The sequence below is a fragment of the Electrona antarctica genome, assembly GCF_951216825.1.
Source record: "Electrona antarctica genome assembly, chromosome: 21".
NCBI classification, from domain to species: Eukaryota; Metazoa; Chordata; class Actinopteri; order Myctophiformes; family Myctophidae; genus Electrona; species Electrona antarctica.
In genome coordinates, this window is record NC_136802.1 from 14,460,782 (window position 1) to 14,487,947 (window position 27,166).

General features: G+C 47.8%; 1 protein-coding gene across 1 annotated transcript in view; it reads left to right on the forward strand.

The window, feature by feature from the left end:
- The window catches only part of efnb3b (ephrin-B3b), a gene marked incomplete at both ends in the record, with an annotated part of 109,480 nt that overhangs the window by 40,138 nt on the left and 42,176 nt on the right, over positions 1-27,166 (forward strand). The window contains one exon of the mRNA XM_079491501.1: positions 15,597-15,886. Within this exon, the coding sequence (XP_079347627.1) occupies positions 15,597-15,886 (290 nt within the window). The remainder of the gene's footprint in view (positions 1-15,596; positions 15,887-27,166) is intronic.

A 27,166-nucleotide genomic window follows, 5' to 3' on the forward strand; every position in this document is an offset into this window, starting at 1 on the left:
AAGATGTGGGGGAGAGAGAGAGAGAGAGGAAGGAGACAGACAAAGAGGCAAAGAGCGATGGAGGGAGCGTGAGGAATCGGACGCTGTTGGGCGGAGGCTTTGTGTTGTCCACGACTGTTGGCTTTGCAGAAAATGGAAAAAGAAATGTAGAGCCTGCGTTCTAATGGATCTGATGTCATTATGTAGTCGCAACAATGTGTATTTGTCTGAACTATGACTGCACTTTTAGGTTCTTGTTGGCTGTTGTTTGCATTAACATGGTCCACAGTGTCGCACCCTACGGACGCTATAAAATGTGACACTTCTGTTGTTGACAGCATAGTACAACGCCTGGCGAAGGCTATACCCCTAAACGCGTACGTTGTGCTGTCTGCTCTGCAGCATACTGTGCGAATTATAAAAGCATAAAAAGTGCCTTAAACCAAATGACATGTCCGTGAGTGCTGGTATTCTCTCCTTAGGGAATTTCTTGTAAAGTTAACTTTCCTCGACCGCGCACCCGGTAAGAATGTTCCGAGAAACTAAGACGGATTGGAGATTATGTAGTCGCAACACAGGCTCTCTGTGATTCTGTTCGTCGGTTAGATATTCATAACACCCACAGACACACTTAAAACACCTTCAACCTCCATATTTTGGACAATATTTACAAAAATGTTCAGCGTAGTCGTAGATCGGCTATTTTCGGGACTGACGCTGTCATGCGACGGAATGTAAAATAGAGTATTTATTTAAGGAGGGGAAAAAAATGAAGATACACGGTTTGTGCCTGACAGTGACGCCGATATGGGGGGGGAGAAGTTGACACAAGTGAGACAAAAGCGATGGAAGGGAATGTGAAAGGATGAGAGAGAGAGAGAGAGAGAGGAGCGGGAAAAAGCAGTGAGCGATAGAGTGAGACGTTGACGAAACAAGGGCGAAGCTAGGGGAGGACGAGAAGAAGAGAGAGAGAGAAACGTTGCGAGTCGGAGGGGAAAAAAATAGCGTTGTTGAGGAATGGAGTGCGGCAGAAGTTCTGTGAAAGACAGAGAGGGAGAGAGAAGCGGTGGAGGGGAGGCGGGGGGGGGGGGGGGGGGGGGGGAGGCGAATTCTGAATCTAGAGCAGCGTCTGGAACGAACCAGGCAGCCATGATTGTTGAAATCAAAGGAACCACCGAACACAGATATGTGTGTGGAAACACAGGAGCACACACACAAGCACACACATGCGTGCACACACACACACACACACACACACACACACACACACACACACACACACACACACACACACACACACACACACACACACACACACACAACACCCCACCAAATCTTAAGAGAGAGAAAGAAGCTTACAAGAATGAGAGCAGAAAAAAATAAAATAATAAAAACACGGAGCAGCGCCAGACTCGGGTCTGGCGTCTCGCTGTGAAAGAAAATGAAAAAAAAAAAAAAAGTTTGGGTTGACCTGAATATGGTGTGCTGCTGTGTTCGGCTTTGTTCACAACTATGACAAACTTGTTTTTCCAACTGAAAGTTGGTTAATTCTACTTTCTGTTCTCGAAGAGGCAGGACTTTTTTATCCAACATTAGATGCTTGTCTAACTCTGAACGGTGTCAAAATTGACAATTTTCTACATTCTCCTCAGAGTTTTAGGCTACGTGAATCAACACCCTGGATTTGAGTGGGAATGTTATGTTGAATCTAGTGAACACAGTGGGGCTAGTGAAGCAAAGAAAATGGTAGCTCCCCTTGCTCTGTGTGTGACTGCGTGTGTGTGTCATCACAAATTACTGCATATGTGTGTGTGCGTGTGTGTCATCACAAATGACTGCAGGTGTGTGTGTGTTGCGCGTGCGCATGTGCGTGTGTGCTCTTTGCAAAATGCCAAGCCATCCTGGCGTGCCTACAATCCCCAGTTTCCACGGTTACAGTGAGCGTGATGTGTAGTGGATATGACACTGACGCTGCGGCATCCTGGACCGCCTCCGGACAGGAGGACGGGAGTGTGTGTGTGTGCCTGCAGTGCACGTGCGCCCATGTGGACACACACACACACACACACACACACACACACACACACACACACACACACACACACACACACACACACACGCGCACGCACAGTGTGTGATGATGACAAGGACAGCGCTACCTTCAAAGTCCCATGACGCCGGCTAACTATTCAAACACGTCCCTGTATCCCTACCTGCTGACTTCCATCCTTCTCTCCTTCTGTCTCTCTCTCTCTCTCTCTCTCTCTCTCTCTCTCCTCCACCCCCTCTTCTGTTTATCCCTCTGCCGGTGTCTTCCTCACAGGGGTCATCTCCATGCTGGCTCGTGGTGGCCATTTTCGGCAAAATCCCCGTCTCTTTTTGCCAAGGACATTCAAAATGAGCGGACAATATAATATCACCAGAAACAACACATGCAGAGCTAGCCCTGAGAGTGTTCAAATGGAACCAAATGGACCCGCACGGGTCCATTTGGTTCCATACGCTCTGCAGAGTTAAGGTTTTTATTTGTCAAATACCACACAGAGAACCGCCAGTACTAGTTGGACTCTTGATATAGTGTCGTGGTCAATCAGTGTCACATATTCTGAAGGAGATCTTGAACATTCAGTAATTGGGTCATGATCAAAATCTAAAATTTGCCACGGACAAGACCAAGGCTTTAACACGGACACATTTGTCCGCTTCTTCACCACTCTCAGCTCTCATCCCTCTCTCTCTCTTTCTCTCTCATCTCTCCATCCCTCTCTCTCCCTCCATCCCTCTCTCTCTCTCTCTCTCTCTCTCTCTCTCTCTATCACTCAGCATATGGTAGCTATTATTTCTATTGTTGTTTCTTACCACCAACATTCCAGGGGGCCTTCCAGCGTTCGCTGACCTTACAACAACCTTGTGCTACTCCTCTCCTTGTTCACACAACACTCTCTCTTCTCCCCTGTTTCTGCCTCCGTTTCTGCCCCTCTCTCTCTCTCTTTGCGTGTCTTAAGTGTCTTAACTCTTAACCACGTGTCACACACTATGTGTCTCACGACGTTCGAGTTCCGTGCATTTGTGCTTCATGACAGTGGTGTAAAGTGCATTCACTGGGCCCGTCCAACTCGCTTGGCGGGCCGCGTCTGGCCCGCGGGCCGCCAGTTCAATAGACCTGATCTACAAGCTTGTAATGCTCGGCATGCTTTTGTGCAACACTGTCGTATTATGACAAAGTGTAAAATGTGGCACGCATTCATGAAAGAAACATGAAATGTGGAGATACATGGTTTTTCTGTCCGAGAGCGACGATATTTAACTGGACCAGTTTGTTCAAATGAAATGGCTCATCAAGTAACTGCTCAGAATGTGGCCACGCTTTTATAACAAGGCAAAACAGAGTCAGTAGTCTGGAATGTACTCATTTGTCAGATTTTTGGGGGCGGAGGGGGATTTGTTTTCCCAGAGGTGTCGGTAAAATGTTTAATGCGTCCCCTTTTACTACTCTGTTGGCTCCATAAATTTGTATAATTTAGCTAACGTTAGAGAGCTTCTCTGCATTTCAGACCGGGCCTAGATTCAGCTGTCTAATTACACCGATGGAGAAGTCACGTTGAACAGGGAAGTCCTTTGTTACTTCACTGTTGGCAGTTGATTCAGGGTTCAAGGTTGCTTAATTGCTGCATCCTGTGCATGGCTACGTAAAGAGTACAATTCCTTTGTTCTGGTTCCTCGAGACATTGTAGCGGCAATAATAACAATAAACATATACATACAAACGACAGCAAGAAACAACAGGAATGACTCATCAAAAGAACGGCGGCGGTGCTAAGACAGATTGTTTGTTGGTTCTAGCTCTCGGGGTGCTTGCAGGTGCGGCGCGTGCGAGGCTCTTACTTGTAAGTCGTAAACATCTATCTGTGTCCTTGGTAATATTTAACACACAGGCTGTGCGGATAAATGACTTCACGTCGACACATGTAAGAGACTACATTTACTATTTCCAGTAAGAACGTGTCGACTTCCAGTTTAGCAGGCCTGCCAACAGAACAGAACAGAACAGAACAGAACAGAACAGAACAGAACAGAACAGAACAGAACAGAACAGAACAGAACAGAACAGAACAGAACAGAACAGAACAGAACAGAACAGAACAGAACAGAGATAAAAAGGGGAAGTGGGCCGGTTGGCTCCATGATGTTACGGCTGAACTACAATGCTCTTGTTCCCTTAGCTCTCTCTTTTTCCTGCTCCATCTCTCTTTTTCCTTGTGTGTACGTATACGTTATGTAAAATCCTATCTTAACTTGACTGTAAGAGTGGACCCCACCCGTAAGGGGCCACAGAGTTAAACACTTCCAACCAGGTGTCCCTAGTTTGGGCATGCCATTATAGGGTCAGGGATTTCCAAACCTTTCCAATGCGAAGCACCCCCAAATAACCGTAGGCTGTTGCTGTGGCCCCCTGCTGTGAATTGCCTTAAAAATAATAGCAAAAAAAGAGGGGCACTGTGGTGCAGTAGCTGTCGCCTCACAGCTAGAAGGTCCTGGGTTTGATTCCTGCTGTGGGCACTGGGGGCGTGTTCTCCAGGCTATAGAGGTCCTCGCAGACTTAGCTCGTTTTCCAGGAAAACGGTGGGGAAAAACACAGCAAGAATTTCTAAAAACGCAGCAGTGTGCAGGGCATCAAACTAAGGACTTTGCTGTGTATCTCACACATATTTCTTTGCTCCCTTCACATTATCTCTCTCTCTCTCTCTCTCTCTCTCTCTCTCTCTCTCTCTCTCTCTCTCTCTCTCTCCCTCTTTCTCTTTGTCTCTCTGTCTCTGGCTCTCTTTCTCTCTCTCTCTCCTTCACCCATCTGTAACTTTCTTTCTCCCGTGTCTCTCCTTTCCGTCGTCGTCCTCTTGCACGTGACCTTCTTGGATTGCGTCTTCCTCCTAGTGTTTCATCCACAAACATGTGCCGAGGTATCTGGGCCACGTCTTGAACACGCGCGTGCACGCACACGCACACGCACACGCACACGCACACACACACACATCTCTGCCTGTCTCCCTCCCTCTCATGCGCTCTCTTTTCAAAATATATGTATCAACTCCCTCCTCCATCTCCTGCACTTGTGTCTCTGTCAAACAACTCTTTCTCTGGGTCTCTCTCTCTCTCTCTCTCTCTCTCTCTGTCGTACGCCTTCCCCGGCACTTGCTTTGTCTAAGGTTCCCTCCTACAGCACTGGAGTGTGTATGGATCTTAATGACTACTCTCTTAGCTATGATTATGGATATTTTAACACTCGCAACCCCCCGGCCCTTTCGATGATAGAAGCTGGGTCCGGCGCTCTTACCGCAAGTCTTGCCAGATGTACGTAGGCGCTGCAGCACGACCCCGAGAGTTTGAAGACGGCCGTCGCGCACAGACGGAACACATTATTATCGCTAATCATTAACTACAGCAGCGCAGCTTCACATGGCGGGGGCCACGGTTCATGTAAATACCCTGTCAGTGATGGATTGTGTAGTCAAGGAATTATGGATGAATTTGTGACTTATTCTCCCTCTTTTTTTTCAACTCATCATGTTATGGCTGAAATTCAAAGCATATGACTTTTTAATGGACAGCGTAATAGATAGCTGTATTTGAAATTATGATTTCATAGGCATGCTTGCTTAGGAATTACTCATGGTGGATGTCTTTGTTTACCCTGTCTCGGGTTACCGTGTCTTTCCTACCTCTCTGCGGTGCCTCCGTCAACATGGTAATAAGTTGTTGAAGTTTCGCAACACCTGACCTCGCGCTGCACTCGCCAACTGCCACGGGCTACACTTCCATATTTTCACCTCGGCAGGTGTAACCGCGAACGCATACCCTCCGACTGGGGGTCATGCAAATATAGCTCAGGGTAAAAAATGGGACTTCAGAACCCGTGCCAAGATAAAAGCACGCTAGGTGAATAATCGGCCACATTGTGAAGGTTCTGTTGTAAACCCGCCGTCGGCCCGGCGATGAGATGTTGAGTGAGAAGTGAGCGGCTCTGGACGGGCGGGGTCACGCCCGTCTAAATAACGAGTCAAAGACGGATCGCCAGGTGGATTATATGTAATGTATATCGCCGCAGTCGGGTGGAAACCTTGTATGTCCCAAAAAAACTAAAAATAACCTGTGTTCGTATAAATTACTATTGTAGCTAACAGTGGTGTAAAGTAACTAAGTCCATTTTTACTTCTACTCCACTACTCCTCAGAGGCAAATGTTGTACTTTTACTCCACTACAATTATTTGAAAACTTTAGTCACTATAGTTACTTTGTAGATATTGATTATTATTACAAAACATACATTAACCACATCAGCACAGGCTACATTTTGTCCATTTGAAAATAGCTGATCTATAAGCTTTTCAATTTATTTTCAAAAAGTCCTTAGACTCACATCAATAGCTAGCGGACCTCAAAGAAGAAAAAAGAAAAGATGAGATAATGGAGGTACAAGGTTTCTGCCCCTGACAGTGATGATATGTAATAAACGTAGGCTATGGTAATCATGCTTATACACCTCCACGCACATGTGTTTCATATCATGGACGCTGGTTGGCACCAGTGGGCCGTATACGGTACAGTGCGATCGGGAGTACTACTATACGCACTGAGAGCGCTGTAGCGGAGCAGCAGAAACCGATAGGCGCCCCGGTCCCTCCGCTCCGCCAGGGCTTGTAGCTGCGAAGGGAAGCGTGTAGGAGCTTTCAGAAAGACTGACGTCCTATAGGGACCCCCCTCTCTAGCAAATGAGACCCGCCGGACGGACTTTGGACAGCTACTAGATGGCCTACAGGTGTTAGGAGCTGTGTGTGTGTGTGTGTGTGTGTGTGTGTGTGTGTGTGTGTGTGTGTGTGTGTGTGTGTGTGTGTGTGTGTGTGTGTGTGTGTGTGTGTGTGTCGTGTGTAGTGTGTACATGTCTTACATACCTTTTCTCTTGCGCAACGGCGTGTGCGTTCCTCCCACTGCATGTATCGGCTTCCACGCCGAGTTGGGCTGTTGAGGTGTGTGTAGCGTTCACACATGGGGGTGTGTTTGTGTGTGTGTGTGTGTACGTGTGTGTGTGTGTGGGAGAGTGTGTGTGTGTGTGTGTACATTGAAGCAGCCTGGACCACTCAGGGCCCCCCCATCTGTGTGATTATGGTGTGTATACCACGAGATTAGTGTGGACAGCTTTATGCGCGGGCTCCGCTCATAAATCTGCGCGCCGCGGAACAGAACACCGTGGCCATTTATTATTCCCTAATAGATGGGTCTCTCCTCTTGTCTCTCCTCCCTGCACGGATGGCGTCTCTCCTCTGCTGCTCTCCCCGGGCAGCCAGCAACCACCACACCACACCACACCACACCGCACCGCACCACACCACACCACACCACACCGCACCGCACCACACCGACACGACACGACACGACACGACACGGCACGACACGACACAAGACAGAGTAGTGTTTTCTTGTCGTTTGTGTGCCTCTAGTTTTTTTGAGGGGCGCTATAGCCCCCTCCGACGTCTGGCTTTCGGAAATTTCGTCTTATGGCAGCGAAGTCTATGGACTTTTTAATTTTGTATTCATTTATTCGTTGTTTCTTAACACTTCCTCTCTCTTTCTCTTGAACTCTTTCTGTCTGTCTTTCTCTCTCTAATTATCTCTCCATCTATATATATATATATTTTTTCTCTCTCTCTCATGGAATCCTGCTCTTCTCCCCCCCTTCATATTCTCATGTTCTCTCCCTCTCTCTCTCCCTCCCTCACGAACAACACACACACACACACACACACACACACACACACACACACACACACACACACACACACACACACACACACACACACACACTCCCTTGTCCGGCCCGGCTGCACCTGCGTGCTCGGCTCTGGTCCGGACTCGGCTCGAGTTGCCCCTGTGGAATCTGGGAAATGTTGTGTCTCTGTCCAATACCACACCTCAACCCAGGTATACACATGCACTGACTCGCACGCACACGCGCGCGCGCACACACACTCACAGATTGACAGGAGAGAGGCGAAGGTCGGTGGTGTAAGGTTTGGGAAAGAGATAGGGGTGAAAGGTCATCATCCAGACCGACACCTCACTCCTCTCCGCTCGGCTCGGCTCGGGGTGGGGTGGGGTGGGGGGTTGGGGGGGTGTGTGGGGGGTGTGTGTGTGTGTGTGTGTGGGGGGGGGGGTCTCAACGGGTTGAGAAAACGATGTTTTTCACCCCTCATAAAAAGGGCCCCCGCAAAGAAAGGAGAGGAAGGCCTCCCACCCCCCTCCTCCCTCCTCCTCCTCATCTCTTCCTCTCTCTTCATCACCCCCCCCCCCCTCCCTTCACTCCCATGCACCCCCACCCACCCTCCCTCTCATGCTGGCGTCACCTCTGCCCCCATCCAACCCCCGCGCCATGTTTCAAAGTGTGGCCACATGAATGGCACTATTGTTAACACGGCTGAGAAAGAGAGACGGGACGGAGGTTACGCGGGGGGGGGAGGGGGGGGCTGACACAAAGAGGGAGCGGAGAGAGATGTGGCTGAAGGGAGAGGGAGAGAGGGGCGGGGGACGTTGCTCAAGGCTGTGTACATCTGAGAAAGCATTATTTATTTATATGTGGCCACAGATCAACCCTCTGATGTTGTTATGTTTGTGCAACTTATTTCCTCCACTAATCACATTCCCTCCTCTCTTCTCTTCTCTTCTCTTCTCTTCTCTTCTCTTCTCTTCTCTTCTCTTCTCTTCTCTTCTCTTCTCTTCTCTTCGCTTCTCTGCCTGATATATTGACACATGCAAAGAACGAGCACTCGCAACGTGTGTGTGTGTGTGTGTGTGTGTGTGTGTGTGTGTGTGTGTGTGTGTGTGTGTGTGTGTGTGTGTGTGTGTGTGTGTGTGTGTGTGTGTGTGTGTGTGTGCGCGCATTTTTTCCTTAAGTAAAAGTATCAATACTGCAATATAGGAATAAAATTAAGTAAAAGTCAGGAATTCAAAATCAATAGAGTAATAGTAAAAGTACAAAAGTATTGGCATCAATATGTACAAAACTAGTACTAATTGTGCAGAATGTCCCATTTAAATAAATCCAGCGCAGCGATAGTTCATTGAGACACAGAAGTGTCTGTGTCTCAATGAGAGTGAACTCCCCTCACTCTCATTCGCTGCCAGCTAAGTCACTACCCTGTCCTCAGCCTTCATGCTAGCTGACTCTGTGTCTCTGTTGTTCAGATGTCAGCGTTCAAATGTCCTCCACCTCCCCGGCCTCCTCCCTGTGGCATTAGTTCTGTAATGGGTGATTCTGTGATTAGAATGTCTTATGGATGTGAACCCCGAGTTGGTGTTTGGATGTGGTATCTAGTTCTATTATGGGTATCCGTGATTATAATGTGTTTTATGGATTGTAATATGATCATGTGATATGTTCAGTATCTATGTGATATATGGAATGCATTGGAAGTTATGCTCTTGATGTAATTGTTATCTGCTCTGGGGTTTGTTGTTGATATCAGAGCTGTGTCTGGGTTCACAGATAATCTGAGATATCAAATGTTGATATGATATCAGATGATATGATATCACATGCCCAGAGCCACACCGCCATACTAAATGCAATAGCTTTGCAATAAATGGTTAATGGTCATTCTGAGCTGAAGTGTTTCAATGAACTATAGTTTTCAAATAAATGTAGTGGAGTAAAAGTACAATATTTGCCTCTGAGATGTAGTGGAGTAGAAGTAAAAGTTTTGGAAATTGGGAAATGCTCAAGTAAAGTACAAATCCCTCAACCTTGTAAATACATTAGTTAAGTAAATGTACTTAGTTACTTTACAGCACTGGGAATGGAGCAGAGCCTTGTTGATACAGAGGGCGTCTTGTAGAGCCAGAGGAGGGTGTGAACGTCGAGATAAACACCAAACTATTTTTACAGCTCAACACCGAGAGATTAGATTGGAGGAGAGGGGCTACCGCGTGCGTGCGCAAGCATGTGCGCACGCACGCACGCGCACACTCGCGCACATGCACACACACACACACACACACGCACACGCACGCACGCACGCACGCACGCACACACACACACACACACACACACACACACACACACACACACACACACACTCACACCGTTGCCCTGGGTTAACTCAGCAAATCTGCCACTTTGAACACGAGGTTCTATCAGAAAATTAAATTCCATTCCAGGAATTCTGTTTTGTCCCATTCTAGGAACACACTCTTATTTCATATAATCTGATTTGTTTCTCTCTCTCTCTCTCTCTCTCTCTCTCTCTCTCTCTCTCTCCGCCTCCAGTGTTGTAAGTTAACTAAGTATATTACATACTGTACTGAAGTACAATTTGGAGGTACTTTGACTTTACAGAGTATTTCACAACGCGTTACAAAACGACGCATTGGGAACCTTTAAAAAAACAAAACAAGATACTTTCACTTGGTTACTTTAATATTTACTTTTGTACTTTTACTCAAGTAAAATGTTAAATGGAGAAGTTCTACTTGTAACAAACAGAGTATATTTTGTCTTACTTTGATATCAAATAAAGACATCAGAGAACGTCATCCAACACTCCCTCCCTCCCTCCCTCCCTCCCGTCTCAGTGAGGTGATCTCTTTTTCCTCTCCCGCCGTCTTTCTTCCATGTTCTTGTTCTTTTATTTCCTGTTTGTAGTTGTGTGTTATCGTGGCCTCTTCCCTGTTTGTAGTTGTGTGTTACCGTGGCCTCTTCCCGCTCTGCCTAATCTCTCCTCTGTTCTCTCCTTCCTTGTGTCTGTTCTGTTCTACTCCTACACCTCTCTCTGCCCTAACGTGACTCAGGTATATTATACCCACCGTCAGATAGCAAATGAAAAGAAAAGAAAATCGCATGTGGAGAGCCAAAGGTGTTTTGTGTGTGTGTGTGTGTGTGTGTGTGTGTGTGTGTGTGTGTGTGTGTGTGTGTGTGTGTGTGTGTGTGTGTGTGTGTGTGTGTGTGTGTGTGTGTGTGTGTGTGTGTGTGTGTGTGTGTGTGTGTGTGTGTGTGTGTGTGTGTGTGTGTGTGTGTGTGTGTGTGTGTTTTGCATAAGCTCACCCTGTGGTTGTTTATGTGTTTGGGCAAATGTTTTGTGTAGGCAGGAAGGTGACGGTGTGTGTGTGTGTGCGTGCGTGTTCGTACGGTATATGTGTGACTGAGATGAAGTGGAAAGGTGTGCTGTGCATGTTGTGGGTCTAACTTGCAGGTTATCACCCTCTTTGACTGGGGATGTTGGCCAAGTAGAACAGTGTTTTCCCAGGCTGCCTGTGGGTCGACCACGCCTAAAAACGACACCGGTGCACACGCACGCACACACACACACACACACACACACACACACACACACACACACACACACACACACACACACACACACACACACACACACACACACACACACACACACGCGCACACACACACACACACACACACACACACACACACACACACACACACACACACGCGCACGCACACGCACAAACACACACTCACACATGCACACACACACACACACACACACACACACACACACACACGCACGCACACACACACACACACACACACACAAACACACACACACTCACACATGCAAACACACGCACACGCACACGCACACGCACACAAACACGAACACACACTCACACATGCAAACACGCACACACACTGTTTTCACCCGGGAAAATTGTCCTCATACCAATTGCTGCTTATCAAATTCCACTATATTTGTGAGGACATTTGGTTAGCACTACTAGTACAGTAATACAAGCACAAACACACACACACACACACGCGCGTGCGTGCGCACGCACAAGCACGCACTCCGCTCTCCGTGGCCCGCAGGTGATCGCCGGCGGCTACAGTAGAATGCCAAGCCACAGATAACAATTAACGTCTCTCTCTCTCCCGCCGGTGTGCGCTAGCTGCCGGCTCATAGCGCGCTAACAGATAACACGCCGTTACTGTGCAAACATCCCACGGGTTATGTGGTCTGCATTTGGTTTCTCCGCACAGCGGTTCTACTCAGTGGTGGAAGGTCGCTAAGTACACAATACTTAAGTAAAATGTTGTGGTATTTGTACTTTACTTACTATTTCCAATTTCCAACAGAATATTGTACTTTTACTGTAGTCCACGTTTATTTCAAAACTTCAGTTACTTGTTACTTTGTAGATTTAAAAAATACATACAGTACATTAACCACTCGAGCCCAATTTACGTTTCAGCCATTTGCAAATAGCCAATCTACAAGCTCACAATGTGTCGTGATGCGATGCATTGTGAGCTTGTAGATCAGCTATTTTTCAAAAGAGGTTAGTATAGTTGAATTATGACATTCTGCATAATGAGTACTTTGATACTTTTAAGTACATTTTTGATGCCAAAACATTTGTACATTTTGAATTCCGGACTTTAACACGATGGACGCCAGAACGCCTCGGAACCCGTCAGATGACGGGTTCAAATTTAACCCCGGAGGTCGCCGAACCCGTCAGATGGCGGGTTGTAAGGTTTATATCAATACCAAGCAGCCGAAGCTCAACACTAACCTTTCGTGCTGCCCAGGCTGCTAGACAGCCTACGTTCTTCCCATCGTGAGGATCAATGCGCGCGCCTCCCATAAGGATCCACTCATTGTTGTTTCTTTGCTGCTTGTTTTCTACCTCTTGTATTGGGCTGTGTGGGCGGAAATGCTTGGCGCCAATATACACACATATGCCCTGGCTGCCAAATGAACACCAGGGAGCGCTGAAAGTGTAAACTTGTAACAGAGTATTGCAGGATTGATACTTAAGTAAATAAAATAGTACTTTTTCCACCACTGGTTCTGCCTGGACAGAAAATCCACATTGAACCACATTAATCCCCTCTATCTATCTGTGTATTGTGGACTCTGCCGCTAATGCCACTGCTATTCCCTTCCTTCTTTTCCCCGGTACCGCCACCACTGACATCTTCCTGACCCCACACCTGAGATACGGCCACTCGGGATGCGTCATAGCCTCTGTCCTCCTCTCCGCTAGTCCTTAGTTACCTAAGTAATGCTTCCGGTGGCGCGCTAAAGTCACCGTGCGCCCCGGGTGTGTTCGGCTAGCTTAACCTGCTAGCTGATAACGTTTGGCCCTGTCAGCCGGAGCCAGCGCTCTGCTGTGAGGGGAATGAATAAGTGTCTGATTCATTTAGCGATCGAGTTCCTGTCCCCGCGGCTCCCTCCCTCCCTCTGTGCGTCTCTCTGCTCCCGGAGAGCTTCTGAAAATGTTACGGAGCGCTCAAGGCGAACCGAGCTACACTACGCACGGTGCTGTGCGTCCTGTTCGGCACAGCAGTGGTCCTCAAACATTTTCATGTCGAGGACCCTCACATTTATACTAATTTGCTGCGCGGACCCCCGCCTGAAAATATTTTGTTCCAGGGACCCCCCATAAGAGAAACTTTCTCTAAAAAAGTTTTCCAACATAGCCAATCTACAAGCTCAGTAAATATACAATAAAGTTATAGTGATTAATTTAGCTGGGGACCAGCCTGTAACCTCCTCAAGGACCACTGTATCATCACACGCTTCTCCTGAGAACTACTGGTCTCAGCAGCTCTGTTCTGTGTGTGTGTGCGCGTGTGCGCGCGCGCGTGCGTGCGTGCGTGCGTGCGTGCGTGCGTGCGTGCGTGCGTGCGGCTCAGGCACTTGCGTGTGCCCTGCTTTTGTGTGTAAAGCTCCGAACACTCGCACGAACTCTGGCATTTCGTGCGAGCGTTCTGGCAACAACGTGGAGCTGGAGAAAGGAAGGTCACGTGAGCTTAATTCCCATGAAGCGACGCAGTACGACACAGACATGTCTCAGTACGACACAGACATGTCTCAGTACGACACAGACATGTCTCAGTACGACACAGACATGTCTCAGTACGACACAGACATGTCTCAGTACGACACAGACATGTCTCAGTACGACACAGACATGTCTCAGTACCACACAGACATGTCTCAGTACGACACAGACATGTCTCAGTACGACACAGACATGTCTCAGTGCGACACAGACATGTCTCAGTACCACACAGACATGTCTCAGTACGACACAGACATGTCTCAGTACGACACAGACATGTCTCAGTACGACACAGACATGTCTCAGTACGACACAGACATGTCTCAGTACCACACAGACATGTCTCAGTACGACACAGACATGTCTCAGTACGACACAGACATGTCTCAGTACCACACAGACATGTCTCAGTACCACACAGACATGTCTCAGTACGACACAGACATGTCTCAGTACGACACAGACATGTCTCAGTACCACACAGTCATGTCTCACATAAAGACACACATGGTCTGTAATGATGTGTGAATTCACCTGAACAGCAAGCTAACGTACAGGTGGATCTCCACTGGCTGATAAGCAGTGGTGGAAAGTACATGTACTTAAGTGCTGTACTTAATTTGTTATTTGTTGTACTTTACCTGAGTAATTCCAATTTCCGATACTTTTACTTCTACTCCACTCCATCTCAGAGATGGCGGTGTGTCACACACACACACACACACACACACACACACACACACACACACACACACACACACACACACACACACACACACACACACACACACACACACACACACACACACACACGTACGTATGACTGTATGTATGTATGTATGTATGTATGTATGTATGTATGTATGTATGTATGTATGTATGTATGTATGTATGTATGTATGTATGTATGTATGTACTGTATATGTGTATGCTCAAAGCAAATAAGCTTTAACTGCAAAACGGTCTCATCGATTGTGTCTGCAACAACCCTCAGCAGCACTCAACGTCCTACAGAGCGAGTTATAATGACCAATAGGTGGACTTCTATACATACATGCATGGCTGTTCTCGTGCATTTCTGTTGATTAGCTTTCTTGCCAAAGGCAAAGGTTTTCTCTTCCTCCCTCCTTCTCGTTCCCTTCTTATTCTCCTCTATCAGTTCTATTTGAGACGCCTCATTGGTATGATTGTGGAGAGCAGCGTTATCGCCAAAGCTAACAGAAGCTCATCCATTACAATAGATAGATAAATCCAAATCCAATCAAAACCGGATCGGAAAATGATTGCGCTGCTGGCTCGTTCCATGACAAACATATCAGATGAGAATAGTGATTACTGCTAGAAAAGCAAGCCTTTTTCATTAAAACAGATGGGGACCCCAACCTTTTTTTTGGATCAGTGCCCACTTGAGAAGTTCACGGTCCCCAAATGACCATAACTGGTCTTTAACTCTAACGTTTTCCTCGTGCCAAAATAGAGCATATTCCGTTTTACCAGGAAATATTTAACCTTTAGAGCAAATAATTATTTTGTAAGTTTTAATTTACTGTACTGAAGATCAGCTATTTTCAGAAGACATTTACGCATTTTAGACATGACCCCCTTGCGTAACTTTGATGGCAATACTTTTTTACTTTCACTCAAGTAAATTTGGATTATTGATACTTTTACTTAAGTAAACAATTTGAGTACTTTTCCCACCACTGGTGATTGTACGCATTGATGACCCCTGACCTCCTGTCTCTCTCTGTGTGTTCGTCAGGTTCAAGGACGACAAGGGCTACGTGCTCTACCCTCAGATCGGGGACCGCCTGGACCTCATCTGCCCGCCCCTGGAGGGCATGCGCTCCACGCCCGAGTACGAGTTCTACAAGCTGTACCTGGTGGCGTCGCGCGAGCAGGCGGACCGCTGCGAGGTGATGGGCCCGCCCAACATCGTGCTGACGTGCGACGAGCCCACGCGCGAGCGCCGCTTCACCATCAAGTTCCAGGAGTTCTCGCCCAACCTCTGGGGCCACGAGTTCAAGACCATGCACGACTACTTCATCATCGGTGAGTGGCTGGGGCTGCTGGTGGGCGAGAAAGGTGGAGAGAGAATGAGTGTGTGTGTGTGTGTGTGTGGGTGTGGGTGTGGGTGCGGGTGCGTGTGCGTGTTACTAACTTCTTAACCTGAAAGAGCCCTGTGCTTTTCTGGGCATATGAGGGGCGGATCTAACTAGCGTCGACTTCCTGTTGGTTCCCCGCGGTAATGTTTTGAAGGTATACACCACACAGCGGAGAACACTTCACCACATTTGGAGCGACGCCCCTCTGCACTCTTATTGGTTAGCAAAATACTGCCAATTGTCCTGCTGGGCTCGCCCAGGCTTTTTTTTTCTCCCTTTGAAAACAACACGCCTGCGGTCCCCGAACTACAGTAATTTTGAGTATCCCCACAAGTATTATTCTGCCTACGGTATGCATAGTCTCATTGTCCGAGAATGAGCCAATAGGGGAATCTAGCTGGGATTAACGGCACATGATTCTTTGTTTGACGCTGCACACATTGCTGATGATTGCTGGCAGGGGCTTAGAGGGGCAGGGGCCAAAATCCCGTAAGAGGGCACTTTGGGACAAAAATTGCGAAAATAGCAGATATACAAGCTCAACACGTCGTGCTGCGACACGTTGAGAGCTTGTAGATCAGCTATTTTCGGGGAGCCATCCAGCACTCTTTAGCTAGTGATGCGGTGTGTACGACATAGATTTCAAAAGCTATTCTCCTAAATGCTGCCTTCCGGCGTGGCATGGAAAGGAGTGCCATTTGCATTTCTTTCACCATAGTAAATGCTGCATTCGTGGTCTGGAAAGGGCAGTTGTTTGTGTACAGACGGGTAAAAGGGCAGGGTCTGAAGCCCCATTTGATGTCTATGTGTGCACGTCCCTGATGATGATATGACAGTGTCGTTGACCCCAAAAAAGAAGATCTACAACATACCAGCTTGTAGATTTGCTATGGCAACAACAATGGCAAAAATGACGAATGTGCGTGCGTGTGCACGTGCGCGCGTGGAACAGCTTTATTGTGGTGTGAGCGTGAGGGCGGGTCGAGGGGAAGGGCTGCTTATGATTGCATGGTTTGCCTCTGATTGGGCTGTGGAGTGTTTGTTTATCCCTGTGATGACAGGCCGTGTGTGTTTAAGGTAGGAGCTTTGTGCAGTGGTGGAAAGTAGGCGACATTTACTTGAGTACGATTTTGCGGTATTTGTACTGGATTATTTCCCATTTCCAATACTTTTACTTCTACTCCAATACATCTCACATCCAAATATTGTTCTTGTACTCCACTGCAATCATCTGAGAACTTAAGTTAATAGTTACATTGTAGATTTTGATTATTATCACAAAACATTCGGATTGGGTTTTTTGGCCGATAAAGTATAGTTTTTGGCAATGGTGGAAGCTTGAGTTGTGTGCCATGGTTGTGTGTGTGTGTGTGTGTGTGTGTGTGTGTGTGTGTGTGTGTGTGTGTGTGTGTGTGCGTGTGCGTGTGCGTGTGTGTTATTAGATTGTTCAAGGTTGATTTTATGCCTTATTGTGTTCATTGTGTACGATAAATGTTATTTACTGCATGGTTGTTACTGTGTTAGTAGTATCATAAGTGTGTGTGTGTGCGTGTGCGTGTGCGTGTGCGTGTGCGTGTGCGTGTGCGTGTGTGTGTGTGTGTGTGCGCACGCGCACGTGCGTTCGTGCGTTCGTGCGTGTGTAGCCCATGTTTGTTTTCACATGCGTTCTTGTGTGTTTGTGTTGTGCGTGGCTGCTGAGCCCGGACGGCCCCAGGCCTGTTTATTGTTATTGGGGGTCTCGCGGACGGCGAAACGCAGAATTTGTTTTGGTTTACTCAGGAGGGTTGTTTGGAGTTAGGATGTGTGAAGACCTGATGAGGTCATCAAAGCGAGCCGGGCCAAGTGTTCGTATCGCACGGAAAAATCTGGAAGCGAAAGGTCAACTGAAACTAGCAGTTGTTTTGTTTATCTTTCTTTTCTTTTCTTTTTTTCCTTTTTAAATACAGCCAGGGAGCATTGAGCACTGAGCACTTACAGGCACAGGCAATTGGAATAATGGAATCAGATGCACATTCACTGTGTGTGTGTGTGTGTGTGTGCGCGTGTGTGTGCACGTGTGCGCGTGCATGCGTGCATGCATGCGTGCGTGCGTGCGTGCGTGCGTGCGTGCGTGCGTGCGTGCGTGCGTGCGTGCGTGCGTGCGTGTGTGCGCACTAAACCAAACATGGGCACTGTGAAAACACCTGAGAGAAAGCGGAGACAGGAGAGCAGTAGAGAAAAAAAGAGAGAGAGAGAGAGATAGAGAGGGGGAGCGAGGGAGAGAGAGACCCCATGTGATCTTCTCATAGCTCTCCTCCCACACACCTGTGAGCACGATTCACTCAGGTGTGCAAATGCTCTTTTCACTGCTTTTCATGTGTGGCGAGAGGTGGGGAGGAGGAGGGTGCGTAGGCGGAGAGCGATGGGGGGTGGAACAACAACATCGCCAGGAGAGAGAGAGAGAGAGAGAGAGAGAGGGGGGGGGGGGGGAGAGAGAGAGAGAGAGAGAGAGGGGGGGGGGGGGGGAGAGAGAGAGAGAGGGGGGGGGGGGGGGGAGAGAGAGAGAGAGAGAGAGAGGGGGGGGGGGGGGATGCGATAGAAAGATGGAGAGAGGGAGAAGAGAGAAGAGAACTATTATGAGATTTTCTCTGTGTGCGTCTGTGAATTGGAAGCACCGGCTTCTTTCATGGAAAACGTACTCACATGTTTTACTTTAGTAATAGTATGAATACTGCAATATAATGTAAGAAATGCGAGTATACTATCTGCGGTGCACACACACCATTGGCATGCAACTAGCACAACTCAGGGCTATAGGGTTATAAATGGCAAAGGGTATAACATTTGCATTGTGTGTGTGCGTGTGTGCGTGCGTACGTGTGTGCGTGCGTGCGTGCGTGCGTGCGTGCGTGCGTGCGTGCACGGTCCAATGAATACTGCCGTTTTGGAAGCGGTGCTGCTGGTAACTGGGGAGGAAGAGGGATGTGATTCATGCGCTGATAACATGAATAACTACTCCCCAACTGTGTGCCTCAAATATGGCTTTAATTCAGATAACAGGTTACCTTAAAAGCCCCCAAATGGCCTAATATTTCTCCTACGCATGAGGTTGTTTTGTCAACACGAATGTGCACTTATAGCTTATGAATGAAAACACATGTTCGTGTAGTTAACAGTATGGTATAAAACATTGCATTCAGTCACAGTACTCAAGTTCAGTACTTGTTTTGCCTTTTGCCACGTACGTCTTTAGTGAATGGATTCCGCAGGGGGGGCCAAGATCGTTGGGTTTTATTGGCTGCACCTCTCAATCTGAGACCGTTAACAAGGTCATCTGAGTTGTTTTATCCTCGCCGTTCGCCCTGCGTCACTGTAGTCCACATGAATCCGCTCGGTGTTGGCGAGCTGTCTCTGTCTCTGACGCCGTTCAGAGTGACCCACTGTGCCCCCATACTGTACCGACAGTCACACACAGAGGTTCAGACAGAGGTCAAACACGCAAACATTGAGATCTGCTATCATTAGGCTGTTGAATACTGCGAAAATTTCGACGTATGCAGTGGTGGAAAAAGACGTACTCACAGTTTTGACTTAAAAATGTATTCGAGTGAAAGTACAAAAGCATCGGCATCAAAGATGTACTTAAAGTATCAAAAGTATTTTGTACAGAATGTCCCGTTTCTGGTCAGGGTTATGGTCATGATGATCACCAGGATCCTGGATGGCTTGATTCTAGGCTTAATATGCATGCTCTCACACACACACCAGACTGATTGATCGACAGGCCGGCCCGATCAATGAGGGCCTCAACGCAAGGTCGCATGCACACACACGCACACACGCGCACACACGCGCACACGCACAGGCACACACACGCACACACGCGTGCGTGCGCGCGCACACACACACACACACACACACACACACACACACACACACACACACACACACACACACACACACACACACACACACACACACACACACACACACACACAGATAGAAAGCTGATTCACTATTCACAGGCGCATTACTATACAATTTTTTGTGTGAGACGACCTGCTCTCTCACGCTCACACACCCCCCAAAAATGCACATTCCCATGCACTCACGTGCGCACACACACACACACACACACACACACACACACACACACACACACACACACACACACACACACACACACACACACACACACACACACACACACACACAAAAAAAACACGTGAGGAGTCTGAGAAGGCAAAAGAAGCGAGGGAGGTCTAGTCGCTTTGTCTGGAACATTCGGAACTGACATTTAGAATTATGCATCGCTCTGTTCTCTCACATTCTGTGAACACGATGCATTTATTAATTTGGGCCAATATCCCCCATCCCTTGTCTGTGGACTGTGTGTGTGTGTGTGTGTGTGTGTGTGTGTGTGTGTGTGTGTGTGTGTGTGTGTGTGTGTGTGTGTGTGTGTGTGTGTGTGTGTGTGTGTGTGTGTGTGTGTGTGTGTGTGTGTGTGTGTGTGTGCGCGCCTGTGTGCCTGTGCGTGCGTGCGCGCGTGCGTGCGTGCGTGCGTGCGTGCGTGCGTGCGTGCGTGCGTGCGTGCGTGCGTGCGTGCGTGCGTGCGTGCGTGCGTGCGTGCGTGCGTGCGTGCGTGCGTGCGTGCGTGCGTGTGTGTGTGTGTGTGTGTGTGTGTGTGTGTGCCTGTGCGTGGGCCTGTGCGTGGGCAGGGTGCATGCATAGCCTCTTGGTTGTGTGTATGCCCGATTGCGTGCTAATGCCAGTATGTTTATAACTGCACTGTGTAATATATGCATGTTTGCCCTAGAGGGAGATTCTCTAATTAACCTAGCTTTGCATGTTCTCCTGATGCATGCACTGTATTCACACGAGAGAGAGAGAGAGAGAGAGAGAGAGAGAGAGAGAGAGAGAGAATGGGAAGGGAGCAAATATAAGTTGGTGAGATACACAGCAAAACCTTATTTTAATTCTTGAAGTGTAGTAATGGCCCCTTGCACTTTCAGAATCAACATTGCTTTGTCGTACAACGCAAATAACTGCTCTACGAGCTCACGGTGCGCCACCATGCGATGCATTGTGAGCTTGTAGATCGGGGCTATTTTTGGCAAATATTTTTTGGACGAGAAGGACAGAGGAAGGGCACGCAAGAGGAAGACAGTGAAAGGAGAAACGGAGGAAGAAAGTTATAGAAGGACAGAGAGAGAGAGAGAGAGAGAGAGAGAGAGAGAGAGAGAGAGAGAGAGAGAGGATTATAAAAATAAATATGGGTGTGTATAACAAGAGAGGGGGAAAGAAAATGTAATGATCTGGAATTGAAAGGAGGAGAGATTATACACATTTGTTTGGTTAACTCTGCAAGAAAGAGCAGTATACACAAATGAGCAGGGTGGAAAAAGTACTCACATTTTTACTTAAGTATCAATACTGCAATGTAGAAATATTTTGTAAGTAAAAGTCCGTAATTCAAAATGTACTTGAGTAAAAGTACAAAGGTAGTGGGATCAATATGTACTTAAATTATCAAAGGTAAAAGTACTCATTAAGGGCCTTGCAAACGGGGAGCGATAAAACGCGCCTATAGTTAATTTTCAATGAGACCTGTGCTTCTGCTCGGAGAAGTCGCGGTGCGACACCTCAAGTGTATTTACGCGATCGCGGTCCCGTGAATTTGTTGCACGAGTGCTCGTTTCGTGCACACGCCCGCGACTCACCAGACCTGGATTTGGTTTAGCTTTTTTTACGCTTGCGTTGTCGCTCCCCTCTTGAGCAGACCTGTAGCAGACCTGTCGTTAGTAGAAGTAAGTATTGGAAATTGGAAATACTCAAGTAAAGTACAAATACTTCAAAAACTAAAGTATACAGTGCTTAAGTAAATGTACTTTCCACCACTGCAAATGAGGAGCCCTGCTGTTTTTTTGTATATTTCGGCATATGTACACACACACACACACACACACACACACACACACACACACACACACACACACACACACACACACACACACACACACACACACACACACACACACACACACACACACAGAGAGAGCCTGGGGTTCAAAGAACAATTTGTTTCCATTAAGAGGCGGTTTGTTTCCATCATCTATCATCGTTAGACAGTATCGACCCTGATTACAGGAGGCACTCGTACACTAACCGTACAAAATGTCTTTCCCGTTTCAGTCTTGTTTTCCTAATCTAGTGGCATAATCGCCCATTTTTCGGTATCTTGTCAGATTCGTATATTTTGTCTTTTTTCTGTAGAATCCGTGCCGTCACAGAGGAATAGACATGCAGAGACGGGAGATAATTGATTAGTCGCGTTCATTGATTATTGGTTTCGTTCACACTCAAGAAGATCAAGAGTTCATGTAAATCTGTTTTGTTTCACACAGTCTGCTCTGTGTCTCTCTCTCTCTCTCTCTCTCTCTCTCTCTCTCCGTCCCCCCCCCCCCCCACCCCTCTCTCTCTCTCTCTCTCTCTCTCTCTCTCCCCCCCTCCCCCCCCCCCTCTCACTCTCTCTCTCTCTCTCTCTCTCTCTCTCTCTCTCTCCGTCCCTCCCCCTCTCTCTCTCTCTCTCATTCCGAGTCCATTTCCTCTCCGCCATTCAGAACTCCACATACAACACATCAGCCCTCACACCTTTCAATGCTTTCAATGAATCTTTTGAAAGCAGGCACCAGTAGCGCAGCGCACACACACACACACACACACACACACACACACACACACACACACACACACACACACACACACACACACACACACACACGCTGATCTGCGTTCAGCCATTTCGCCGCTTGCCTGACGTTCTTTGTAGCGGTTCACAGTCTGTTAATACCCCCCCCCCCCCCCCCCCCACACACACCCTCCGTTTTACTTCTCTGTTTATGATATAATTTAGTATCTGCAGACGTGCGCACATTCCACACAAGCTTGACAAACCTGATTCACCGATACTTCCACTTCTGGCTAAGCACACTTTGGTCTCTTCCGCCAATTTAACCCATTTTGGTGTTAGCATCATGTTATGCTTTAGCTATTGAAAAATAGCAGATCTACAAGCTCATAGCGCGCCACCGAGTGGCGCGCTACAAGCTTGGAGGTCTGCTATTTTTTTAAATCGAAGAACAACTGACATAGAAACGTAGCTTTATCAGAAAACTGTCAGGATGTAGAAGACATTTTTAGAATCTGATTTTAGAATCTGGTCAAAATGGGTTAAGCATGTTGTCTGCATAGGCTTTATAAAGACGCGGGTAGTGACGGATCGCCTCACACAACCTCTCAAACAGAGAGGCATGTTTCTGTTGCAGAGTGTGCATGTGGCACGGAACGCCATTGGACTGTGCATGACCGTGCATGGCAGTGTCATGGTCTGTCGCTCTACAGGCCATGTCTCCACGTCAGCCACTCCCACTCTCCATTCCCTCTCTCAGTCCTTGTCACACACCTGTTTCCACCCCCTCTTCAGCCCAACAGTGCCATGCCCATTCCACACCTGAGAACACTTCTGCAATCACCCTGCTCCCTATAAGACTGGACTCATTCCACAAACACACTGTCAGTACATACATTGTTGTTCCAGTGATCTGCCTCGGACTTCTGGTTTGCTATTTTTGGTCTTCTAAACGGTATCTTGGATTTGTATAACTTTTGGGCTTCCTGAATTTATGCATTTATGCTTCTGTAAGTGTTGCATTTTTGGACTTCTGAGTTTATGCATTTATGCTTCTGAAGGTGTTGCATTTTTGGACTTCCTGAGATTTATCTTTTTGCTCCTGAAGTATTGCATTTTTGGATTTCCAGATATATTATATTACATTTTGCATTTGACTATTTACTTTGGCTATTTGCTTCTCTGCTTTAATAAATACGTTTATTTAAGACTATTCTGCGTTTGTCTCTGCACTTGGGTTCAGTCCTTCACTGCGAACCGTGACAGGCAGGCAAAGAGTCAAAACCTTTACGCTAGAAAAAAACGTAATGTCCAGCGCATGAGAGGTGCCCACGGCAGGCATGCCGTACCATAGGAGAACAATGGTTTAAAGTAATGTCCAGCGCATGAGAGGTGCCCACAGCAGGCATGCCGTACCATAGGAGAACAATGGTTTAACGTAATGTCCAGCTCATGAGAGGTGCCCACGGCAGGCATGCCGTACCATAGGAGAACAATGGTTTAGCTGGTGATGCATTTCATGCGACGCATGTCAGTGTGATAGTCCCCCTAAGGCTATAGTCCTTCACACAGCTGGGCTTTGAATTCAGGCCCGAGGCTCTTTTCTATAATACGTCCTTCCGCTCTCTCTCTCTCTCTCTCTCGCCTGCCTTTATGCGACCACACCTACATTTTTTCTTTTATAGTTCTACTGGAGCTCTTCTTCACTTCAGTCTTAGGGCAGTATTATGCATGTCTTAAGTACCAGGTCTTATGACTTAACTTAAGACCTGGAGGCGTGGTCACTCAGAATAGCCAAATGGCATTGATCACACCTCCAGGTCTTAAGTTAAGTAATAAGACCTGGTACTTAAGACACGCATAATACTGCCCTTAGTTTCTTAGCTTAGTTTCAGTTTCGTTTTCATATAGTTTTCGTCATTGAAGAAAGGTAGTCAACGTACATTTGAACAGTCGACGAAATGTGTCGACTGTTCGGAAAGGACGGAGCAGGTGGAGAAGAAGGAGGAGGAGGTGGTGGAGGTGCAGTTTGTCATGGGATGTATACGGTTGACGCGGATGGGGAGTGAATGTTAGGCTGACACATGCTACATGGCAGCCTGTCCGCTCCCTGACACTGAGACAGCACGGTCACTTTCAATCACTGCAAGCCCCTGTCAGGGGAACCTCACGCACGTACGCACGCATGCACCCGCGCACACACACACACACACACACACACACACACACACACACACACACACACACACACACACACACACACACACACACACACACACACACACACACTCAAATGAATGCAGGCACACACAAAGATATTTTTATATATACGGACTGTTTGACCATAAAACATATATGTGGTCTCGTGCTGCCCTGGCACACCAATGAATGATTGCAGCCTCACTCACAGTTACGGAGGACATGGCGAAAAGTACAAACTATTCATAGGTTGTGTGATCTTTCCCATTCACGCGCGCGCGCGCGCGCGCACACACACACACACGCGCGTGTGCGCACACACAAACGCATACATGCACGCACACGCACGCAAGTATACACACACAAACACACTTGGCACTTGGCAGTGTGTAATATATGCATGCTCACATAGCCGTACACAGGGGCATTCTCAAATGTATGCACTGCCACACGTATGAGCATACGAGCTGCCTTGTGGTTTGCAAACACACACACACACACACACACACACACACACACACACACACACCCACGAGCCCTCAAGATAGCTCCAAACTCCATATGCGTGCTCACACACACACACACACACACACACACACACACACACACACACACACACACACACACACAACACACACACATACGTGCATGTGCAACAAACCTGACTGACATCCTACCATCTGTCACAGCAAAAACACTGCAGTCCCCATTGCTACTGGCCGTGCACATGCGCGTGCGTGCGTGTGTGTGAGCGTGCGCGCACCCTAGTGCAGATACTTGCAGATCTGGACGTGTGTCATGACACTTGTATTTGCCATTTGTGTTTTTGGTGAAGTGCATGGGTTGACATGACTGTGCGTCTGTGCGTCTGTGCGTCCGTGCGTGCGCGTGCGTCTGTCCGTGCGGACCGGCAGGCGTCTGTGCGTGCTGTGCGTGCGTGCGTGCGTGCGTGCGTGCGTGCGTGCGTGCGTGCGTTGCGTGCGTGCGTGCGTGCGTTGCGTGCGTGCGTGCGTGCGTGCGTCTGTCCGTAGCGTGCGTGCGTGCGTGCTGTGCGTGTGAATGGCTCCCAGTCATGTGTTCAGTGAGCAGGGCCCCCGGGGCTTGGTGGTGGGCCCGGCACTGCCGTCGCACAATGGCAGAGATAAACAACCCTGACTAATATGAATAATAGAGGAGCTGACTGAGTCTTTATGCTCCAAATAATAACTATGCGTGGTGCGCGTGACTGCGTGCGTGAGTGCATGCGGTGAGTGTGTGCGTGTGTGTGTGTGTGTGTGTGTGTGTGTGTGTGAGTGTGTGTGTGTGGGGGGGGGGGGGGGGTATGAGTTTGAGAGAAAGTTAATAATCTATTGTAGTGTGTGTGTGTGTGTGTTGTGTGTGTGTGTGTGTGTGTGTGGTGTTGTGTGTGTGTGTGTGTGTGTGTGTGTGATTGCAGAGAGTATAAGTATGGCAATGATTTGCATACCAGTGTATCTTGCCGTTTCTTTTTCCAGACTTTATTTTCTTTCGCTTTGACCCGCTATTGTTCTGTCTCTCTCTCTCTCTCTCTCTCTCTCTCTCTCTCTCTCTCCTCTCTCTCTCTCTCTCTCTCTCTCTCTCTCCCGCCCGCCATATATCCATCTCTCCATTTCCTACCATTTTAACTCCAGCTCAGATTTGTCTGCATATTTGCATGCGTGTGTTTGCCAGTGTGTCTGCCGGCCTTTTGTGTTTGTCTATTTGTTTGTATTCGTGTATGCACACTGTGTGTGTGTGTGTGTGTGTGTGTGTGTGTGTGTGTGACTGTGTGTTGTGTGTGCGTGCGTGCGTGCTTCTGGTTTGTTGTTTTGACCGTGCATGTATTAGCATTTGTGTCTGGGTTTATGTGTTGTCCATTCGTGTTAGTGTCTGTGTACGTGTATGTGTGTGTGTGTGTGTGTGCGTGTGGGTGGTCCTAATTGCGGTACCCAGCAGCTCCGGTGCAGTGTGTACAGACAGCAGTGTGGTAGTGTTCAATAATGCACAAGCAGTCACTGGTTTATTTAGCAGGGTTAAGCTGAAATAAAACGCCACTGCAGGCCCAAAGGGAGGAGAGAGAGAGAGAGAGAGAGAGAGAGAGAGAGAGAGAGAGAGACAAAGAGAAAGAGAGAAAGAGAGAAAGAGAGAGGAGACAGAGAGGGTGAACCAGGAAGACTAAAGTACCGCACTGCAGCCCCCCCAGTGAGCTGCACTCAACTCAACTTAACTCAACTTTATTGCCACGTGCGTATTTCACTGCACATACTCCTACAGGCTGGGGTGTGCGTGTGAGCGTGCGTGCGTGCGTGCGTGCGTGCGTGCGTGCGTGCGTGCATGTGCGCGCTCTCTCTCTGTGTGCGTGAT